At 40.4% G+C, this 18,551-nt stretch overlaps 1 protein-coding gene across 1 annotated transcript in view; it reads left to right on the forward strand.

Annotated features, from left to right (window-relative positions):
* The window catches only part of LOC111524622 (interferon-induced very large GTPase 1-like), a 39,986-nt gene extending 27,158 nt beyond the window's left edge, over positions 1-12,828 (forward strand). The window contains 12 exon segments of the mRNA XM_023189826.2: positions 4,554-4,924; positions 4,926-5,578; positions 5,580-5,852; positions 5,854-6,372; positions 6,374-6,631; positions 6,633-6,964; positions 6,967-7,053; positions 7,056-9,013; positions 9,015-10,479; positions 10,482-11,279; positions 11,282-11,755; positions 11,758-12,828. Coding sequence (XP_023045594.1) covers positions 4,556-4,924; positions 4,926-5,578; positions 5,580-5,852; positions 5,854-6,372; positions 6,374-6,631; positions 6,633-6,964; positions 6,967-7,053; positions 7,056-9,013; positions 9,015-10,479; positions 10,482-11,279; positions 11,282-11,755; positions 11,758-11,834 — 7,263 coding nt within the window. The 5' untranslated portion in view covers positions 4,554-4,555 and the 3' untranslated portion in view covers positions 11,835-12,828.
* Positions 12,829-18,551: the final 5,723 nt, after the last annotated feature.

Consider the following 18,551-nt stretch of genomic DNA (forward strand, 5'->3'; position numbering starts at 1 on the left):
AAAAGAATATAAACAGGCCAGGTGCTGTGGCTCACGCCTGTAATCCCAGCACTTTGAGAGGCCGAGGCAGGTGGATCACAAGGTCAGGAGATGGAGACCACGGTGAAACCCCATCTCTATTAAAAATACAAAAAAAAATTAGCCAGGCATGGTGGCAGGCGCCTGTGGTCCCAACTACTCAGGAGGCTGAAGCAGGAGAATGGTGTGAACCCAGAAGGCGGAGCTTGCAGTGAGTCGAGATTGAGCCACTGCACTCCAGCCTGGGCAACAGAGCGAGATTCTGTCTCAAAATAAATAAATAAATAAATAAATAAATAAATAGTATATAAACAAACCAAAAAATCCAACGAAATCTACATTTTAACTCCATGCTCCCATATTTTGACTTTTGGTTGTCTCAATTTACATATTTTAATATCATCTGTCTTTTACTAGATTGCTATACATGTATTTTTCCTCTGGTCTTTGATTCAGGATCTATTGTTTTCGATAGATTTGGCCTTTTGGGCTTCATACTAGCATGTTAAGTGAATTGCACACTACAATTATAGTAATAGAGTATTCTTGGTTTGTCCATTTACTTAATTTTTCCAGTGAATTTTATATCTTGAAAAGTTTATCTTTCCACATTAGTGTTTTTTCTTTCAGATTGAATAACTCCCTTAAGTATTACTTGCAAGAGAGGTCTGGTGGTGGTGAATTCTCCCAGATTCTGTTTGTCTGGGAAAGACTTCCTCTCTCCTTCATATTTAAAGGGCATTTTTGCTGGATTTAGAATTTCTGGGTGGCAGTTTTCTGTCTTTGAGCATTTGAAAATGTCACTCCATGCCCTCCTGACCTATACAGTATCCAGCAGGAACTCTGTTGCCAGATGAACTGGACCTTCTTCATACGTTATTTGCTTTTGCTTTTTTTTCTGCTTTTACAATCCTTTCTTTGTCTTTGACTTCTTCAGTCATATCTCTTATTTGGATTGAATGTTTGATGTTCTCAGGCCTTCCTGTACCAGAATATTTATATCTTTCTCAAGTTTCAGAAAGTTTTCTCTCTGTATATATATTTATATCTATCTATCTATCTATTTATTTATTTATTTATTTATTTATTTTGAGGCAGGGTCTCACTCTGTCACCCAGGCTGCAGTACAGTGGCATGATCATGCTCACTGCAACTTCCATCTCCCGGGCTCAAGAGATCCTCCCACCTCAGCTTCCCAAGTAGCTGAGACCACAGGCACATACCACCACGCCCAGCTAATTTTTGAATTTTTCTGTAGAGACAGGGCCTTGCCATGCTGCCCAGGCTGGCTTCAAACTCCTGGGCTCAAGCAATCTACCCACCTCAGCCTCCCAAATTGCTGGGATTACAGGTGTGAGCCACCATGCCCATCCTGTTTTTGTTTTTTGGGTTTTTTAAATAAGCCTTCTACCCCTTACTCTCTTACTCTTGCTCAGCTCCCTCTTGAACAGCAACAATTTTTACATTTGGTCTCTTGAGATAATTTTCTATATCTTGCGCCTAGGTGGTCTTTGTTCCTTTCATTATTTTTCCTCATCAGACTATCTACTTTCAAATAGCCAGTCTTTGATCTCACTGATTCCTTCATCTGCTTAGCTCATTCTGGTGCTGAGAGCCTCCAAAGGGTTCTTTGCTTCAGTAAACGTATGTCTCAGTTCCAATATTTTTGTTTGGTTTTTTAAATTATTGTTTCAATCACTTTGTTACATTTTCTGACATGCTTCTGAACTGCTTTACCTTAGAGATAATTGAGTTTCTCTTGGGCAGAGAGTTCACAGATCACTATATCATTAGATTCAGTCATTGGATTTTTGCTTAGTCTTTCTGAGGAGGTAATGGCTCCCTGATTGTTGTTGTTTCTTGTGGGCTTGTATCAATGTCTTTGCATTGAAGGAGAAGTTATTTATTCCAGTTTTCTCTCTTTGGCTTGTTCTGGTTTTTATTTAACATATTTATTTAGTAAATATTTACCACTAGATTGCTGCCTCCTTTTTAAGTCTAGGTGGTGCCCTAAGCCTAAGTTCACCTTGGCTCTGGTAAATGTTATAGCGCTGTCTGTCCTGATGGGGGAGGTCTCAAAAGGATTATCCCAGCAATGTGGGAAGGCTGGCTAATGGTTCACACCCAGGGGACCTATGGAACATACCTCCTACAATGTTTTGCTGCTAAACAGCCACTCTGATTTGGCATCTTCTTTGGCCAAGTTACAGAGCAGAATTGCCTAGGATGTGGATGATATTCTCACTTCCTCCCCTTGTCTTTGCTTGTACTCAGGGATATTTATCCCTTTAGGTAGTCATGGTGCTTCCTGTGGGTTAAGGCAAAGACAGGTCAACTTGCAGGGAACTCAAGAAAGTGGGAAAGCTAACTGACCACCTCAATTTCACCTTTTCCAGTGTAGAAACTTTGAGTTGGGGGTCGGGAGAGATTTTCTATGTTCTTAGTACCAAAGAAAATAATGTGTAGGGTCATTACAGATGTGGAAATTTGATTCTCATACCATCTGCTTAGAGTTTTTCCACTTCTGTGTGATCCTGGGAACTGCCTCATCCTCATATTTGAGCTCTGGGTTATTGATGGTAAAAATTTCCATGCTATATATTTACTTTTGGTTTTCTGAGTGGGGAGAGGAAAGCCAGCTTGCCCCCATGCCATAATTTTGCAACTGTAAGTTCTTTAATTTTTGTTTTAAATATCCCTTTTCCACAATCATTCTTTAAGAATATTTCACTATATATAAAATTTTTGTCTGACATTTTCTTTCAGTGAAATAAATATTCAATTCTACTCTCTTTTGGCTTCCACTATAGCTGTTGAGAAATCAGCTCTCTGTTAGGTTTTTAAAGGTAAACTCTTTTTCTACTTGTATTTGTACTTTCTACATGTATTTGTTGTTTTGTTGTTGTTCTTGTTATTTTCTGCAGTTTTATTCTGATACATCTGAGTGTAAAGTTATTTTACTTTAATTTTTTGCTTGGTGTTTGCAAAGGTCTTAAACTTTGTCTTTAATTTATAATGGAAATTTTTCATTCATTATTGCTTCAGATTATTTACCTCTTCTGTCAGATATTTTTTACCAGGTAAATTACTTAAGCCTTTAAAAAATTGTCTTATACATGTCTCTACTTATTTCAGATGTCTTTCATTGGAAAGAATGGCTTGAGCTGCTGAGTTTACTATTAATTAAAGTGCAGATTGAAATTGTAGCGACATTGAGGAAGAAGAAATGTGCAAGACAAAAATTACTGCAAGATGGTGTTTTACTCTATTTTGTGTTGCTATAGCAGAATACTTGAGACATGGTAACTAATAATAAACAAATTTATGGCTCAAAGTTCTGGGGCTGGGAAGTCCAAGGTCAAGGTGTGAGCATCTTGCAAGGACCTTCTTGCTCTGTCATCACATGGCAGAAGCACAAGAGGCAAAAGGGGACAAAATTCAACCTTTCATAACAGCATTAACCCCACCTGTGATGGCATAGCCCTCATGGCCTAATCACCTCTCAATGCTAATCACCTCTCCTGCCTCTTAATACTATTACAATGGCAATTAAATTTCAACATAAGCTTTAGAGACAGCAAACATTCAAACCATGGAAGGTGGAATGACTATTATAGCCATCCAATATACATGGTGAAGACAAAATCTAAGGGAGAATTGATAGGGTGTCAAAAAGAAGTGAAATTAAATAGAGGTTTAAGAGGACAAATGGAAAAGATATTATGTACTAAATTCATGTTATGAAGAAGAAAGATAAACAAGATGCCCATTGGCGTGCCATTCAGTAGGACAAGAATTACAGGATGAAGGGAAATTGAATAAAATATGATATTGAAACATGTAAAATCTCATCTCATCTGCTGGTCAAGGATATATACTGAAGGTAGTAAGGGGAAAAACATAACATTAATTAAACATTAAATACAGGAGAGCATTTGGGTCTACAGACATAGATGAAGGTGGCATCGACAGAGAGACAGAAGGATGATATTAACTAGGGAAAATTAAGAGTAAGAAGGGAGTGACAAGCATAAACCAGGTTAGTAGCACATTTAAAAGGGCAAGAAAGCAAATAAATGTTATGAAATGCCCTAGGAAGAAGTGACACAGAGACAGGAAGGAAACCAGGCAACACAGATTTCACAGAAACTAGTAAAGAAAAGATGATCTGTTGGTACCATCACTCTTAAAAAAGAAAAAAAAACAACAAGCTACCAAACTCAAGCATATTTTCAAACTCCATCTCTCATCTTAATGTTTTGCATGCAATTGATTCTATGTAAAAGGAAGTGTCAAAATAAGTCTAGAAAGTTGCAACCCACCCTGCAAACCACAAAGGCAATCCATACTGAGAATACCCACAATGATGGCTTGCACACAAAAAAGGGTATTAAAAAAATTTTGTTAAAACAATTAAATGAGTAATGAGAAAGCCTTGTAGACATGCATACTAGTATACTTACACTTTTGGCCATGTGGCTGACACTTCCTAAGGTCAGAACAGTCAGCTAACTGAGTGTCTGTTTTGTATGCAGCCATGGCCACAGGAGAACACATACCCGATGACCCTCTGCTCAGAGGCAAAAGGAGGCAAGATCTCCAAGAGATGCTGAGAGAAGTGGGCCTGGATGTTGAGTACTGGTTACCCAAGCTGCAGGAACACCTGGATGTGACCTGTGCCCAGACCTTACAACACCTAGAAAAAAACAACCTCCAGAAGCTGAAATCCCAGACACAGTATCCATGGGAGAAAAGAGCCTTGGAGAAACTGCTTACCCTGTCACACCCAAAAAGTCTTTCAGCGTTACAGGAGTCTCAGGTGGAGAGAGCAAAGAGAAAGCAGAAGCAGGCAGAACAGGCACTGCAAGAGCTGAGGGACTTGCTGACAAAAGGGAAGCAGAGACAGGGAAGAGGCAGTGAGGACAAGAGAAGTGGAGCTGAGACAAGCGATGGACATCCCTGAAGAGTACTGGCCATCCCCTGAAGAGCCTCTAAGGGAAGTCATGGAAAACCTGCAGAGACAACTCAACCTCATGGAGTGGACACTGTGCCACAGGCAAAACCTCCCAGATAGAGATGTGGTGAGATGAGCATCTGGAGGGCTGGCCCTCCAGGGAATTTACAAAGCCAACCACCAAAGGGGCCTGACAGAGAAGAGAGAGGAGTTGCTCTGTGTCCCCAAAGAGTTCTTACTTTCGGATCCTCAGCAAGGAACACAAATGAAAACAAAGGAATTCACATCTCCTCAGGCTGAATTCATGTTTACCCAGACAGTAGAGAAGCTGGGCTATAGTTTAACTACTTCAGCCAAGGACAGAAGTTGGGGGTTTAGTCTAGAAGCTGGTTTGGATCACAGCAAACATTCAGAATCCAAGAAAACCCAACAATCAAGTTCTGAGCATTCTTATTTCTGCTCAACCAAGTTCAGCTACATCCCCCTGGCCTCCTGCCACTTTCCCACTGATCAGCTGCAGTTATCCAAGCCTGCTCTCCAGGAATTGAAATGTATTGAAGACCTTCTGAGTCAGACAGCAAACCCAGACAGATTCTCCTTGCTGAGACAGGATTGTAAACTTCTTCCACAGGTTTGGCTCTCATGTTAACCATGGCCCTCTGCACCTGGGAGGAATCTACTGGTGGAAGGCCATTTCAGAGGGTTATTGCAGGGAGCAGTTGGCAGAAGTGAGGCAGCAGTCTGCAGAGGCCCTGGACATTTTCATAAGGGACAGCTACAGTGACTTTGGAGTGAAAGTTGCTGCAGATGTGAATGTTTCAGACTCTCATTCGAAAACAGCCACTCAGACCAAAACTTCCCAAAATCTCCAAACCAAGGTCCTTATCTGTGGCCTAAACAGGTGGCCCATCAGAAGCAGATGGCCTTGTCCAGTGGAAAGCTGGCCTGATGGCCAGCAATCAAACCTGGTATGTCATTGACCATGGGCTTCAGTTGGTGCCAATTCGGGACATTATCCTTTCCAGCCACAGAAGCAATTTTAAGGATCCTCTGCAAGTGGCTAACTTCCTGAAAGACAGTTACACTGCTCTGACTAGCATCACTGCCCAGATCCAGGATGGGGAAGAGTTACTGAGTGCTGGGAAGGAGGCCAGGGTTTTTCTAGAGGATGTAAAATCTTGGGAGGTATCTGATCCTGAAGAGCAACTTATAAAACTGATAAATTTCATGAAAATGTTGAGTCAGTAACTAAAAAGTTATGACACTTGGATCAATATATGTCTCACAGATTGGGATCTGCAGAATTTTCTAGTAAACATCATCAACTTTTGCAAAAACTCTTCCATTTATAAAACTAAACATATTAAATCTCATTTGCGCAGCCTTCTGGATCCTCACATCTAGAGTGACAAACTTTCCTCAGGCTCACTTCATCGTGCAGTGGATCTTCCAGTCAGATTCAGAGCAAGAGCAGGTGAATATTTCCCAGCTTTCTCAATTAATTGAGATCTTAAAAGAAACCCAGAAAGAACTCATGGAAGTAAATGTCAAATCAGAGGCCCCAGAAACAGTGGAGGAAGCTCAAAGAAAGTCCATTTATGAGGTCAGCTTGGCTTTCAGCTGCTTCTTGAATTAGCTCCAAAAAGCAGAGCAGACAGACACAACTCTTGCTACTTTCCATTGAAGCTGCTGCAGGATATCGTGTGGTAAACAATACTTTTCAGAGTCTCTTAGAGTGTGATGAGTTAAGCTTTCTACTAGATGAAATGCAAACTGCCCAAAATAAATACCAGGAGTTTAAGAATATTTGCAGCTACAGGGCTCAGGCATTCCTAGTTCTCACAGGTCTGACAGCCACAGTTGGAGACACAGCTATTTCTTCAGAAGAGAAAACACAACGCATGTCATTAATGAGACATCACATGGGACAATCATTGTCCAAAGAAGTTGCACATGTCCTCACCAAACCTGCAGCAGATCACGATTGGGAAAACTAGAGAAAGAATTGAGATTGCTCATTAATGAGGATTATGAAGAAGAAGTCACCATCTCTTCTTTGCAAATGGAAGAGGTGAGTAAACAAAGCTCTTCTATGGAAAGAAACAGCCTCATGAACCACATGACAATGAAAATAGCAAATGGGAGATGATAAAAAATGGAGCCTTCCTAGACTTACTCCAGCATCTAGGTCTAGAATATTACTACCCCAAAAAATTGAGCAAAGCTAATTTCCATCTAGTCTATAAGACTTCTGTGTACAACACCCAGCCCAGCTCTGAACAGGAGCGTCCCTTCTATTTCCTGCAGAAACTACTGATGATGGATTATGAGCTGAGATACCTAGTCTTCAAAGATCGTAGAAACACAGAACACCAAGTACATCCAAATGCCTCAGATCAGGAAGATGAGGCTTTTGATCCATATGAAAACATTTTTGAAGACAGTGATAGTCCCACTAAATCTTCATCCACTAAGCCTAGCCCCCACATTCTCCCAATGGATATTCAAATGACAATTTTTCACTGTGCAGATGATTTTGCCAGACAATATATTTTGGCCAAACTTTCCACTTGTCAGCTTGCCCTCCCCCTTTTGGTGCCTAATCCCTGTACTTCTCAGATTGAATTCTCTCTCTGGTCTCTCCGTCAAATTACAAGAAGTTGGCTAGAAGCAAGGAAATCACCAAAAGGGAAGAACCATTATAAGAATCAGCAGATGTGTTGTGTCTCTACCTCAATTGTGTCCTTCATAAGAGTTGCAAATGGCCTCTCTGCTTCCAAATCTCAGATTATGAACTGTCTCCTCAGTAAACGGAAACATGACGTGTTTTTTCGCCGACACTGCAGAGGAAGCAGGAAAGATTGCCTCTTGATGGGGGGTGTGGTAGAAATCTACTGGTTCTGTCCAGGAGGGGAAGATGAGGACAGATTTAACAACGATGTGACCTTCACCAATCTTCATGGAGATGCAAAGGAACATGAGCAGCAGCTCAACTTCCTGAAGGAGGTGTCTACTGTCATTGTGGTCCTCATGTCAGCCTCTGACGACAATGAAGGAAACCGAAAAATTGTCCGTAACTTGTGGCAGTCATCGAGGCCATTGATTTGCTTGCTCGATGACAAAGAAGCAACCATGACCAGTAATTCTGGCCAAAGAATGAGAATGGGTATCAAGGATAGGAATGAGGCAGAATTAATGGAGGAACTCACAGCTACAGTCAGACATTTGCTAGAACTCTCAGACACTGCTCTCAGCTTAGAGAACTGTTCCCAGATTGCTCACCAGCAAGGATTTCTTATTGATGAAGACCAGACAGACTGCAAGGAAACCAAAGAAAAGGCACAGGCTCCAATGGCCCTCCTGGGGAAAATGAAATTATCTCAGATTAAGGAAAAATTACTACCCCTTCAGGGTCAATTGTGGCACCATTGGTGTAAGAAGGACAAAGAACTCTGTCACCTTAGAGAAAAGGGAAATCAGAGCATTGAACAACACAAGAGTGAGACAGAGACAGATAAACAAATAATACGGCATGAACACTTGGCCAGAGCCCTTCCTCTCAATGATTTAATGCAATCTGTCCTTCAGATTCTCCAAGAGCATTCAGAAATTCACACCAAACTGTACTTCTTGCAGTGGCTGAGTGTATTTTTGGACAACCTGACTGCAGGACACTTGGAAGAACTGCATGAGAAGCAAAAATATTGGTGATCACTGGTTCAAACAGTAAAGCAAAAGGCACCTAATAGTAACTCCCTGATGTGCCTGCAAAGTGAGATAGAAGCCATTTCCACAGAGATTAGTGACTGTACTTTGGGAATTGAGCAACTTCTCAGAGAAGTTGGTCAGATTTATGAAGCTCTGGAAGACACTTCCTCCATAAAAATGCGTTTTTTCTTGCTTCCTCAAATTGCTGCAGATCTGATGATATCTGGTGTTCCCATTGAGCTGATGGATGGGGATGCAGCATATGTGCCTCTAACATGGGTGGCAGCTATTTTTGACAAGGTCTCTGAGAAACTTGGAGACAAATGGCTATTTGCTTCTTTCTATCCTTGGTTTTCAGAGCTCAGGGAAATCCACCCTGCTGAATGCCCTCTTTGGACTTCAGTTCGCTGTTAGTGCAGGCAGATGTACCCAAGGGGCCTACATGCAGCTCCTCAAGGTGGAGGAGACATTCACGGAGGAACTTGGCTTTGACTTTGTGCTTGTTGTGGACACAGAAGGACTTCGGGCACCAGAACACAGCAACAAATCCCAGGACAGGGACAATGAGTTGGCAACCTTTGTCATTGGACTTGCAAACTTGACTCTGATCAATATTTTTGGGGAGAATCCATCAGAGATGCAAGATATCCTACAAATAGTTGTCCAAGCCTTTCTGAGAATGAAACAAGTAAAAATCTTTCCAAGTTGCCTCTTTGTCCATCAGAATGTGGGGGAAGCTACAGCTACAGAACAAACTATGGATGGATGAAGACAGCTGGAGCAGAAACTAGATGAAATGGCAGCAATAGCTGCTGAAGAAGAACAGTGCTTAGACGTAACCTGCTTCAGTGATGTCATTAGGTTTGATGTCAATACTCACGTCTACTACTTTGCTCACCTCTGGGATGGCAATCCCCCAATGGCCCCTCCCAATCCTCGCTACAGCCACAATGTCCAGCAACTGAAAAGTAGAAATCTTATGACTGCCACACAGGAATCCAGGGGAAACATCTTGAAGATATCAGATATAAAATCTCGAGTTCAAGATTTGTGGAGAGGCCTGATGAATGAGAACTTTATTTTCAGTTTCAGGAACACCCAAGAAGTCATGGCCATGAACAAACTGGAAACCACGTATAACCACTGGACCTGGGAGCTGAGGAGTCACATGCTGGGCTTGCAGAACCAGCTGATCAACCAGATTCAGAATGGAAAAATCCAGACTCTTGAAGCAAGCACACTTGAGGTTCTAGTTACAGAAAAATATGAAGTTGTCAAGCAAGAACTTGAAAAATATTTTAATGAAGACTCATGTAGCAAAATACTGATTCAATGGAAAGCAAATTTTGAAAATAAGCTAATAGCCCTTAAAGAAAAACTTATTTCAGATAGCAAAAGACAAGCCAATGAACTCATTCATTTTAAAAATAAAAGTCAAGAAAGACTGAATATGATAAAGACAGATTATGAAAAAGAAGTATTGGAAAGGAGCCGAAAGTTGGCTTTAACTGTAAAGGGTAAAGAATTGAGTGAGGAAGAGTTACATGAGAAATTCAATCAACTTTGGAAAAACTGGGTCTGTGATGTATCCACAACTCTCCAGCAAGTCACAGAGCCTGACATTGATTTGGATTCTGAAAACATCCTTTGGGAGTATTTCAAAAACAAGACGAATGACGTGGGCTTACTGAAGAGAAATTCTGCAGAGAAATTTCAAATCAATTATGATAAACATATCACAGTGAACAAGAAATATAATCGTATCCCAACAACATTAACAGTCTTTGAGAAAGAGTTCATTATATGACTACTGACCACATTGTTTCAAGATTTAATAAAATTATTAACAACATGTGGAAGCAACAGTGTGGTTACAACCCAAGTTATTTCCATGAGATTCTAAAGACAGTAGAAGAGAAAGTGAAATCTGCATCTACTCAGAAAAGATACACATTTACAAATACATTTATCATTGACTTATGTGTGTGTTTATTTCAAAGAGCAACAGAGAATTTTAAGGAAATCCACAGGGCATTCAAGAGAGCAAATGATCCCGTGAACTATATTGAAAGTAAGAAAGATGATTGCTTCACGAGTTTTAAGATCTCCTGTCAAGGAGCAACCTCCATCAAAATATTTGTTGATGTTCTGTGGTATAAGCTCACTCCTGCAGTCTCCACTATCATATGGGAGGAAATGACCATTAAAATTGCGGGGGACATGAGAGCTACCTGCCCTGCATTCGATGGAAACAGGACCAACCTGGAGAAACACATTCTCATCTCTCTGGCAGAAGAAGAAAACTTTGATAATTAGTGGGAATACCTTCATAATTCAGAATCGTTTTTTAGGAGTTACATCAAAAATCATATTAAAAGATATTGTTCAGACAATGGAGGTGAAAAAATGAAGACTTTTTTTGAAAAAAGCTTAATTGATATCAAGAATACCATCCTCTCTGCCATCCATGAATCCACATCAGTAGCTAAAGATAAAAGCAGCACTGCTTCTGGATGGTTGGATTTATTCTGTGATTGCCTGGGGTGCAATTTGATCTTTCCATGAAAAGACTTGATAAGCATTGAACACCAGGAGATAAAACAACTGAGTTTCTTAAAGAAGCCATGAGTGCAGCTTTGGATTTCACAATGAAGAAAATAGAACAGAATTATTCAAGTATGCCTATAGAAGCAATGCTTTCTAAAATTGAGAAAATGCTCTCTGAACATCTCTGTGGCTGCTGGAAGCAGTGTCCCTGCTGTGGAGCAATTTGTACAAACACAATTCCTACACATGAAGGAGACCATAGTGTACCCTTCCACCGTCCTCAGGCTGTCAATGGAGAGGAATGGTATGAAACAGACGATTTTGTCATTGATTGCTGTACTAGTTTGGTTGCAAGTGATTGTTTGTTAGTTTTGCGGGATGGCAGGAATTTCCCATTTAAGAACTATCCACAAGCAGGAGGGGATTATGCCACGTGGAGCATCACCCCAGATACCTCCATCCAGCTGTACTGGAAATGGTTTGTCTCTCACTTCAGATCGAACCTAGAAGAAAAATATCAGAAAAAAATTGAGGTAAAGGTAAAATCCCTAATGCATGGGCCAAAATCACAAAGCAGGATATTCTTGAAGACTTGAAAAAACAATAATACTCAATGACCACAAAAGAGCCCCAGTGTCTGAAGAAAAGAGGCAGTGTACCTGAACAATCCAAAAACAACTACTCCTTAAAATTAAAACCTTCACCATTTCCATTTTTAAAAGGAAATGTGTAAAAATCAATCAGTTAACACATTAAGAGATGAAAATTTACAGTAAAAGGACTTCATTTCTCTCTGCCTCAATTCCTCTAGTTTAAAAACAACTTACTAAAATCTGTTAATATATGATGAAATCAAGTAACATTCATTTTAGAAACCTATTTCGTATTTTAAACTATTAGTCTAGATATTGCTTTTCTATTTTAAAATATTTAAGTCTCAGAGTAAGTCATTTTAACAGAGGAAAATCAAAATCATTTCAGGCTACAACAAATTTCTATAGAATAACTGTATCAGTATTTCAACCAATATACATGTCTTGACTGTAAGCTATAAACTGGCTCACTACAACCTCCACCTCCCGGGTTCAAGTCATTCTCCTGCCTCAGCCTCCTGAGTAGCTGGAACTACAGGCACACACCATCACTCCTGTCTAATTTTTTTTGTATTCTTAGTAGAGACGGGGTTTCACTATGTTGGCCAGGTTGGTCCTGACCTCAAGTGATCCACCCACCTCAGCCTCCCAAAATACGGGGATTACAGGCATGAGCCACTGCGTCCGGCCCGACTTTTCAAGTTTTAAGTGGATTTTTTTCACTCTCTAAAGTTTTAAGGAAAAGTTATTAATATTTAAATGTAAAAACATTCATAGAAGCTTCATGAGTCCCAAGTATAGCAATATTTAGGCATATTCTGTTCTAGGAAAGAATAAATCAGAGTCTTCACCAAGATAGGGATGTCATCAATTCAGGAAAAGTTATCAAGTAAATATGGGAAGTAGAAATCAAATAACTGTTTTTCTCACTTAACTTTCACCCTGTTCTTCCCTGGTATATTGGCAATTCCCTGTGCATGCTAAGAAAAAAAAAAAAAAAAAAAAAAACAGTCACAAAGCTTTGTTATTCAAAGCTTGGTGTTACGTACAAGTCTGAGAATTGGCTTTTGGAAAAAAATTTATGATGACCAGATAAAATGTACCACTTTAATGAAGTCTGTGGACAAGGTTCAATTAGATTGGTTATTTTAAAATGATTCATTGATTATTTTAAACTGATTACTTAAAGAAAAATATCAAAAAGTATACAGTTTTAAGGCCAGGCACGGTGGCTCATGCCTGTAATCCAAGCACTTTGGGGGGCAGGGTGGGCGGATCACCTGATGTCAGGAGTTTGGGACCAGCCTGGCCAACATGGCAAAACTCCATCTCTACTAAAAATACAAAAATTAGCCAAGCATGGTGGCGGGCACCTGTAATCCCAGCTAGTTGGGAGCCTGAAGCATGAGAATGGCTTGAACCCGGGAGGCAGAGTTTGCAGTGAGCCAAGAGCATACCACTGCACTCAAGCCTGGGTGATACAGCGAGACTCCGTGTTAAAAAAAAAAAAAAAAAAAAAAAGTATACAGTTTTTACAAATCTCCTAATACACTTAATTGGGTTCTAATATTTCAATGAGGAATTTATTTTTATATATAAAAGTGTAATGAATGTTTTCCTCCAAATAGGGCGTATTTGGGACTCTTCACACCATTTAAGCCATAAATTCATAATTAGAATAAAAATGAAGAGCACTCTGAATCCAACCAGAGCCTGAGAAGGGAAGGAAATCACCCTTCTGCAAACCTACACCTTATGCTAAGTTCTCAAAGCTGATGATCTAAGGGAATCCTGGTGCAAAGAAGAAAATTTCTTCATGTTGGACACAAATGCACCCATTGGCTTCCATTTACAGGTGTACTCTATCTTCCATAAACAATGAAAATAGACAGCCCAGGGAACAGTAGCCAAGTGACTTGGATCTTCAGAGCATAGAGATAGGAATGTTAACTCTATCTCCTTTGCCCTCTCAAAGGGCTTCGAGCATATTCTCAGTGTCAGGTCAAATGACTCATCTCTCCAGAAAAAGTTTGAGGACAGAAAAATTACACGGGAAACATGTTCTTGGAGAGTATAGTTTTTCTTTTATTCTATGGAAAATAATGTTAGTGAGAGTTGGAAGGATCTCCCAAAACAATAAAATTGGAATATGATGGAAGCAGAACCCCTGTCCTGCATTGTGCCTGTCTCTCACATCACTGTATCCTTAAAAACTGCTCAGTGTTCAATTACCATTTTCAGAATGCTTTTTATGTTTGTTTGGTAAATTCATAAAAGTCTTTAATGTGAAATAAGCCAAGCACAGAAAGATAAATAACGCAAGTTCGGCTGGGTGTGGTGGCTCACACCTGTAATCCTGACATTTTGGGAGGTCGAGGTGGGCAGATCGCCTGAGGTCAGGAGTTTGAGACCACCCTGGCCAACATGGTGAAACCCCGTCTCTACTAAAAATACAAAAAATAATTAGACAGGTGTGGTGGCAGGCGCCTCTAATTCTAGCCACTTGGGAAGCTGAGGCAAGGGAATTGCTTGAACTAGGGAGGCAGAGGTTGCAGTGAGCGGAGATCACACCATTGTAATCCAGCCTGGGCGACTGAGCAAGACTCGGTCTCAAAAGAAAAATTAAAGAAAAAATTAATAACGCATGTTCTCCCTCATAGGTCAGAACTAAAAGAGTTGCTCTCATAGGAGTAAACAGAATAGTGGTTACTAGAGGCTGGGAAGGGAAAGGCTGTAAAAGGGCTAGGGAGAGGTTAGTTAAAGAATACAAAATTACACCTAAATAGGAGGAATAAGTTCTAGGGTTCTATAGTTCTGGAGGGTGACTATAGTTAACAATAATTCACTGTATATTTTCAAATAGTGAGAAGAAAAGATTTTAATGTTCTTAACATAAAGAAATGATAAATGTTTAAGGTGACAGATATGATAATTACCCTGATCTAATCATTACACATTATATACATGTACCAAAATCTCACTCTGCACGTACACCATGGAATACCATGCAGACATAAAAAACAACAAGATTATATCTTTTGTAGGAACAAAGATGGAACTGGAGACCATCGTCCTTAGCAAACTAATGCAGGAACAGAAAAATAAATACTGCACATTCTCACTTGTAAGTGGGAGCTAAATGATGAGAATTCATGGACACAGAGAGGGGAACAACAGACACTGGGGTCTACCTGAGAGTGGAGGGTGGCAGGAGAGAGAGGACGGGAAAGATGAAGAAGCAGGTATAAGCCAAACGTTGAGAGCTAAAGAATGCCAGAATGCCAGCGTGCAGTTGTTCTCACCCAGACTTAGTACCTGGGTGATGAAATAATCTGTACAACAAACCCTCATGACATGAGTTTACCTATATAACAAATCTGCACATGTAAACCTGAAGCTAAATAGAAGTTTTTAAAAATCTCACTCTATACTGCATAGACATGTACAAATATTATGTGTGAATTCAACATTTTTAACAAGGTATCATATATATGTTAACCTTGACTTTCAAACAAAAATCAGTGTGTATAAAATTTCAAGTCTTTGATAAATTACTCAGGATTTAAAGCTGCATGGTTATTAAATGAGATTCAGAGGCCGTTCTCAAGAGATCACAAAAGAAAAATGGGAAAAAGGTAAATTGGGATAAAGCAAAGATGACTATGTAGAGATGGGGATTTCTGTGATAGAAGTGGAGACACTAGCGCTGCCATCAAGGTGGGGTTAGGATTGGAGAGGATTACAATGTCAGTGAGTTGGACGGCACTGGGGCAGGAGACCTCAGGAGTCAGGAGGGATGAGATCATCAAGAAGGGGAGACACCTGTGTTCAAAATCCTTACTCTGTAAAAAAAATTAGACCAGTCTTTCTAGTTCTAAGTTTGCATGATTATCAAATTTATTTATTTTGAGATAGAGTCTCACTCTGTTGCCCAGGCTGGAATGCAGTGGTGGTGCGATCTCGGCTCACTGCAACCTCTGCCTCTCAGGTTCAAGTGATTCTCCTGCCTCAGCCTCCTGAGTAGCAGGGATTACAGGCACACGCCACTACGCCTGGCTAATTTTTGTATTTTCAGTAGAGACGGGGTTTCACCATGTTGGTCAGGCTGGTCTCGAACTCCTGACCTCATGATCCTCCAGCCTCAGCCTCTCAAAATGCTGAGATTACAGGCATGAGCCACCGCACCTGGCCAATTATCAAGTTTATTTACTGATCTACTAATCATCATGGTACAAGTAATTCAAAATGAAAATATCATCTATTAACAAATTGTTTTGTGAAATCAAAAAAAAAAAAAAAAAGGGGGGGGGTCCAGGTGCAGCTCACAGGATTAGAGGTAGCCAGAGTTATAAGGTTGGCAGGAACAGGGCTCCCATGGTCAGTGGAATGGGTCAGAGTTATTGCAAGTGGGAAACACAGAGACATGGGAATTGGGGATCACTTCAGTAGATTTAGGGATGTTCCAGTCAGTTAAGGCAGAGAACAAAGTACAGTGGGAAAGAATGAGTCACAAGGCCTGTAGAAAAGGGAAGCAGGGTGATGGATTCTAGAACAACATCAAATCACATGAGTAAGTTGTGAATTACTTAAATGTGTAATCTAAATTTGAAATCATAGATGTAGAAAGTAGAACATTTGTGGTCAGGTGCAGTGGCTCACGCCTGTAATCCCAGAACTTTGGGAGGCTGAGGCAGGCGGATCACATGATGTCAGGAGTTGCAGACCAGCCTGGGCACCATAGTGAAATCCCATTTCTACTGAAAATACAAAAATTAGCGGGATGTTGTGGCAGGTGCCTGTAATCCCAGCTACTTAGGAGGCAGAGCCAGGAGAATCACTTGAACCTGGGAGGCAGAGGCTGCAGTGAGTGGAGATAGCACCACTGAACTCCAGCTGGGCGGCACGTGGAGACTGTCTCAGAAACATTAAAAAAAAGAAAAAGAAAAAGAAAGAAAATAGAATGTTTGTTACCTGAAGCTGGGATGGTGGGTAGGGGAAAGCAGAAGTGTAGGTCAAAGGGTACAAAGAGAGAGAGGAAGCAAGAAGGAGAAGGTAATTCAAGATGAAGAAGAAAGTATAAGCCAAGTGTTTAGAGTTAGAAAAGACCAGCCTGCAAAAGCTAGGCTGTTAGCTGTGCAAAGGGCCTCCACTATTTACTACATGTGTGACCTTGGATGAGTTAGTTAACCTGTCTCTGCTTCATTTCCTTCACACATAAAATGGTGCAACCTCAGTGAAGTGTTAAGAATAACTTTAAATAAAAAATAAATAAATAGAATTAAAAAAAGAAAAAGAATAACTTTAAATAATATATATATATATATATCTGAAACATGGTACAAGTGCCGATAATGTTAGGTAGTAGCATTGCCAACAACAGCAGAAGCAGCAATAACCGCAGCAAAAGTCATGTTAATAGAAGTAATTATAGCACTTATTAATAATATTATTGCTATTATACTGAAATGTAGCTATTGCTACACTCTATCTTAATTGTAAGGTCCTGAAGAAGAGAGTCTAATTTTTTTTTTTTTTTTTTTTTTTTTTGAGATACAGTCTTGCTCTGTCGCCCAGGCTACAGTGCAGTGGCACAATCTCAGCTCACTGCAACCTCAAGCTTAAGTGATTCTCCTGCCTCAGCCTCCTGAGTAGCTGGGATTTCAGGCACCTGCCACCACTCCCAGCTAATTTTTATATTTTTAGTAGAAAGAGCATTTTGCCATGTTGGCCAGGCTAGTCTCAAACTCCTGACCTCAGGCGATCTGCCTGCCTCAGACTCCCAAAGTGCTGGGATTACGTGCTGGCCCACCACACTGGACCAGTCCAAGTTCTTTATTTTGACTGAAACAGTGTTTATAAATGTGCTTTCCTTATTGTTTCCTGTATCTATATTTTATTTTCTCTGAATAGCATTTTAAAAATAAAATAGAATTAAAATGTAAACCTTAGAAAATGGGTGAGGAATGGAGGGAAGATATGTGAGTAGGCCAGGACAGAATGAGAGCATCGTTGTGGATTCCTGAGGCAACAGTTATCCAATGTTATTGTTACTTTTAATGAAATTCAAGGAATTTGCATTTATTCCAAATTGGAAAAGATGTGAACCAGGAACAATCTGCCTGATAGTTTATGTATCTTTGGCGATTTTCCTTTGAACCATGGGAACAATCATGTTTATCTTGTAGTTTACATTGTAATTCTCATCCACTCCTCTGTGAAGACATGGAACTGTGCCACCCAGAACCTCCTGCAAGAGAAGACTTGCTGCCCAACTGAGGGCAGAATGAAGTAAGCAGCCAGACTTCAACTGTCAGATCTTCCCAATCTGCCTCAATTGCAGAGAGGCCCTTCACCTGAGGTCATGCCCTTCCTGGGGTAGCCTGTATCCAGAGGCTGAGACAGAAAAGTAAGAAAGACCCAGCCATTGGAGCCTGACACAGGATGCTTTTGTTGGTCGTCACTCTACAGAGCTCTCCACCAGGTTCAGGGAACGTTTGTAAGGCCTGCATCACGGCTCAATTTCTTTCTCTGCCAAATCCTACTTTTGCCCCTTTTCTTCACAGGTGTTGATCCCTATTAAACATCTTGCCCTCCACACTGTTCCACCGTCTGCTCTTGGGGAAATCAACCTGCAACCTACTTCAAGGCATTGGTAGATATTGCTATGTCCAGACAGATTTCAACAATGGGGTGATGAATACTAAAGAGGTAGTGCAAAAAGAAAATGAGAG

The sequence above is a fragment of the Piliocolobus tephrosceles genome, chromosome 13, assembly GCF_002776525.5.
Source record: "Piliocolobus tephrosceles isolate RC106 chromosome 13, ASM277652v3, whole genome shotgun sequence".
Classification (NCBI taxonomy): Eukaryota; Metazoa; Chordata; class Mammalia; order Primates; family Cercopithecidae; genus Piliocolobus; species Piliocolobus tephrosceles.